This window comes from Gymnoscopelus braueri, assembly GCF_963280865.1.
Source record: "Gymnoscopelus braueri genome assembly, chromosome: 14".
Classification (NCBI taxonomy): domain Eukaryota; kingdom Metazoa; phylum Chordata; class Actinopteri; order Myctophiformes; family Myctophidae; genus Gymnoscopelus; species Gymnoscopelus braueri.
In genome coordinates, this window is record NC_137619.1 from 52,498,130 (window position 1) to 52,503,178 (window position 5,049).

Below are 5,049 nucleotides of genomic sequence, written 5' to 3' on the forward strand. Positions count from 1 at the left end.
TCTGTCTGTCTGTCTGTCTGTCTGTCTGTCTGTCTGTCTGTCTGTCTCTCTCTCTCTCTCTCTCTCCCCCCCCCACAGTGTGTTCCAGAGGCTCTTCAGTCATCTCTCCATCTTCTTGTCCTCCTCTGTGTCTCTGGGACTGTTCCTCCTTCAGTTCCTGGACTGGTGGTTCTCCTCCTCGGACACCAGGAGCTCCGTGAGCGCCCTGACCTCCCTGGCCACGCCCCCTCCTCCCCCCCTGCATCTCCTCCACCCCTCCTCCTCCTCCTCCGCGGCGGGTCAGGTGACCGGTCACGTGACCCTGTGCCCTCTGTGCGGGCGCGTGAGGACCAACCCCACCGTGGTCTCTACGTCCGGCTTCGTCTTCTGCTACGGCTGTGTGTTCCTCTACGTCAAGAGCCACCAGCGCTGTCCAATCACAGCCTACCCCACCCAGCTGCACCACCTCGTTAAGATCTACGAACCCGACACCTGACCACCGCCTCGTTAAAACACCTGACCACCTCCTCGTTAAGACACCTGACCTCAGCCTCGTTAAGACACCTGACCACCACCTCGTTAAGATCTACGAACCCGACACCTGAGCACCGCCTCGTTAAGACACCTGACCACCGCCTCGTTAAGACACCTGAGCACCGCCTCGTTAACACACCTGACCACCGCCTCGTTAAGACACCTGACCTCCGCCTCGTTAAGACACCTGACCACCGCCTCGTTAAGACACCTGACCATCGCCTCGTTAAGACACCTGACCTCCGCCTCGTTAAGACACCTGGCCACCGCCTCGTTAAGACACCTGACCACCGCCTCGTTAAGACACCTGACCACCGCCTTGTTAAGACACCTGACCACCACCTCGTTAAGACACCTCGTTAAAGGATAGTTCACCCATAAAATTACTTATCTTCTCTCTCTTGAGAGAGAGACTCTTTGAGTCGACTCTGCCGGTCATCAAATTATTGGCTTGCCACGGATATTATATTTATCATTTCATAAATCATGACATCTTTAAAAATGTGGAAGAAAAGCATTTTCGGTGTTTGACTGACTGAGTGGGAAAAAACGAATCAAAAAAGTAATAATTTTGATAAATAATTAAGCGTGGGTACCAGGTACCAGGTGGCCTCTGTCTCTCTCTGTACCATTATGAGAAAAACACTCTCTCATTAATAGAGATTCATACCTTTACCTCTAGAGCCTCATTTTAATAAGGTTATGTAATGTAATGGTTTAAATAAAAGCCTCATTTTAATAACACACACACACACACACACACACACACACACACACACACACACACACAATGGTTTCAATCTTACATCCTCCATAAGTTCCTTTTTCTCACAAAAACTTTTTTTTTACTTGATTGAATACTTTATTAGCAGTTTGCAGAAAAAAAGCACAAGTACAGTTCAATACAAGGTCTGCTGAGAGGATTTAAAACCCAAGAAAGCCTATGGCTTGTTTCCATTGGGGTCCTTTGTACTCAATTCATAGAAACATTACATGACAGACGGATGTACACTAACTACTATGCAAAACATCATATAAACAGTTTAACCCTTTAAGACCTGTAACACATCTGTGTAAACAAAGGGTGTCTGGGCGATGGCCGAGGGTCCCGTCTAACCACTGGAACCATAATATTTCTAATCATTGCAGAGAGATCGCAGGTCTAAAAGGTCTTGTTTTCACCACTGTAAAAAAGTATGGAGATATGGACCTTTTTCTACAGATCCCATCGTTGGAGAGGACGGAAGTGACGTTTTTTTGGGGGCCGACGTCACATCCGTCCATTCCATTTAAAGCAGGGGTCTTCAACAGGGGGTCTGGGACCCCTAGGGGGTCCTCAGAGTTACCACAGGGGGTCCGCCAAATCTCTGTGTGATATATATATTTTTTTACCTTAACCACTTGAACCCTAGCGTCCCTATTCTGAGGAAAACTTTAGCCAAAAAATAGCAGATCTACAAACTACAAACACACACACTGCGAGGCGTTGTGAGCTTGTAGATCTGCTATTTTTGGCAAAGAGGTGTTTGGTGTAGAGGGAAACAAGAGCAGACCAAGTAAAGAAAAAAAGTTGAATCTGAAACACAGTTTTATACAATATAGAGGGGGTCCCTGCTTCATCTGTCTCTCAGCTATAGGGGGTCCCTGCTTCATCTGTCTCTCAGCTATAGGGGGTCCCTGCTTCATCTCTCTCTCAGCTATAGGGGGTCCCTGCTTCATCTCTCTCTCAGCTATAGGGGGTCCCTGCTTCATCTCTCTCTCAGCTATAGGGGGTCCCTGCTTCATCTCTCTCTCAGCTATAGGGGGTCCCTGCTTCATCTCTCTCTCAGCTATAGGGGGTCCCTGCTTCATCTCTCTCTCAGCTATAGGGGGTCCCTGCTTCATCTCTCTCTCAGCTATAGGGGGTCCCTGCTTCATCTGTCTCTCAGCTATAGGGGGTCCCTGCTTCATCTCTCTCTCAGCTATAGGGGGTCCCTGCTTCATCTCTCTCTCAGCTATAGGGGGTCCCTGCTTCATCTGTCTCTCAGCTATAGGGGGTCCCTGCTTCATCTGTCTCTCAGCTATAGGGGGTCCCTGCTTCATCTCTCTCTCAGCTATAGGGGGTCCCTGCTTCATCTCTCTCTCAGCTATAGGGGGTCCCTGCTTCATCTGTCTCTCAGCTATAGGGGGTCCCTGCTTCATCTGTCTCTCAGCTATAGGGGGTCCCTGCTTCATCTGTCTCTCAGCTATAGGGGGTCCCTGCTTCATCTGTCTCTCAGCTATAGGGGGTCCCTGCTTCATCTGTCTCTCAGCTATAGGGGGTCCCTGCTTCATCTCTCTCTCAGCTATAGGGGGTCCTTGGGCTGAAAACGTTGAAGACCCCTGATTTATAGGGTCCTTGCGTTAGAGCGCCCCTTGTGGGGGAAAAAAAAACACTTGATGTGTTAACATGATATGTTATGATTATGCCTGTCAGTTATTACATCATCGTCTAATCACAATTATTTGAGATAATCTCTAATATTTTCTCATAATCGTCAGAATCGTTTCCATGTTGAGAAATGTTAACACCTTTGCAAATATAAAAAAAAAGCAGAAATAGCAGATCTACAAGCTTAAGCTTGTAGATCTGCTATTTCTGTTTTTGGGCGGTGAAACCGCCCCTATAAGTGAGGTTTGGAAATTTGTACAATTATCCTGCGCTGTGATTGGCCAATCACAATCTATTCAGGACTGTGATTGGCCAGTGTCACATGACACATGTGCATAGCCCTATATAAGAAACCATAACTTTACAAAAAACATTTGTTTTTTTTAAGTTATGGTTTCGTCCATCATAAAGAGTGTTTCAATAAATGTATTTATCTTTTGTACATGATTGGTTGACTCCATTCAGTATTGTGATTAGCTAGCAATACACCGCCCACTTCACACAGGGTGTGATTTTTTTTTTTTTTACATGTATAAAATGATTAAATATGTCAATAATTTCTTTGTATATTTTGGTTATTTGTCATATCTGCCATGTGAAATGTTTGATTATGAAGCCTAAAAGGCCAAAACAATTAATCTTCAACTTAAATGTGTAATCATGACAGCCCTAGTTATGATATGTTATGTGACACCATGTCAGATAAGTGGTTGAAGATGGACTGACGTTATGTAACGTTATAACAATTCAACCCCAGTATGTCTTTGACCAGGTAGGATACATAAGAGATGAACTTAACCATAATGTCTAGACAAGCCAGTTCAGGTGATCTGGTAACACTTAAACCAAGAACAAATGTTCTCAAATCTTCTACTATCTATAGAGCTGTAATAGGATGGAGCTCATTGCCTAAGTGCATAATTAATACAAACACACAATTCACCTTTGAGAAAAAGTTAAAAGAACACCTGATGCAAACAAGCCTGTACCAATCCCCAGACGCACAACGTTCAATGTGTTATTGTCTCCGCCAGGCCGAAAGGCATGGCGAGAGAGTATGTTTTACCCCCTGTCCGTCCGTCCGTGTGTCCTGTCCTGTCCGTGTGTTACCAGCTAATCTCTGGCACCGTTGGCCCGGTCGCTGCGAAACTGTGCACACACACTCCCTGGATGCCAATTCAGAACCTCTGCCCCAAATTTTTCACATGAGCCTGTTATAGTGCCACCAGGAGGCTGATTTGTGCAAAACCCATTTACTCCTACAGATTTTATCCAAACATCACACAAGTCGGTATACAGTATCTCTATAGTCATGTGATCAACACGGATCTGTCCCATATTTCATATTCCCTCCAGATTGGCTAAGGTTGGCTTCCAAAGTTTGCAGGATTGGTCCGTTTTGAACAAAATGTCTCAAATCATGAACACAGCGTGCGATTTCCCTGAAAACTTGCACGCACATTCCCACTAGGCCGAGGAAGAAATGCCACCCTTTTCACACTGTTCTGTTATAGCGCCACCAGCAGGTCTAATTTAACAAAACACATTTTTGCAACAAAATGCCTCAAATCATGAATGCACGCACATTCCCACTAGCCCGAGAAAGAAATGGCACCCTTTTCACATTGGCCTATTATAGCGCCACCAGGTGGCCACAATAACCTACCTGACCTGGCGGAGACCTGTGCTCCGAGGAGCACTTTTTCTAGTTAGTGATTTAGTTTTAATTGTACTACTTTATTGCACTGTACTACTATGCTGTCAATGCACTGAATGTAGCATTATCAGGTTTAATCAGAATATTGATTGGTATACGTAGGTGAGATACTGACCTACCGACGGGGCTCAGTAGGTGTTTTGTCGTTATTCTGTGGGTTGATGAAAGTTGGGGCAAACGCTCAACCCAAAACATGATTTACCATTCTGTGCCTATCGGTACATAACTCGGACGGCGCTGAGTTGGCTCAAGCGAACTTCGCAACGTTTGGCACGGCAACTCGCTCGCTTTAGCTCACTCGGTGGTGCCTCTCGTGGCTCAAGTTGGCTTGAGACGGCGCGCCTCCATCGCGGTCCAAAACTGTACTTTATACAAAACAACTACTGAGCCCCGTCGGTAGGTCAGTATC

The 5,049-nt window shown here is 45.9% G+C and overlaps 1 protein-coding gene across 2 annotated transcripts in view; it reads left to right on the top strand.

Annotated features, from left to right (window-relative positions):
* The window catches only part of LOC308100350 (peroxisome assembly protein 12-like), an 11,493-nt gene extending 8,432 nt beyond the window's left edge, over positions 1–3,061 (top strand). For both annotated transcript variants that reach the window (XM_080449372.1, XM_080449371.1), the window contains exon 5: positions 79–3,061. In XM_080449372.1, the coding sequence (XP_080305498.1) occupies positions 79–475 (397 nt within the window). In that variant the 3' untranslated portion in view covers positions 476–3,061. The remainder of the gene's footprint in view (positions 1–78) is intronic.
* Positions 3,062–5,049: the final 1,988 nt, after the last annotated feature.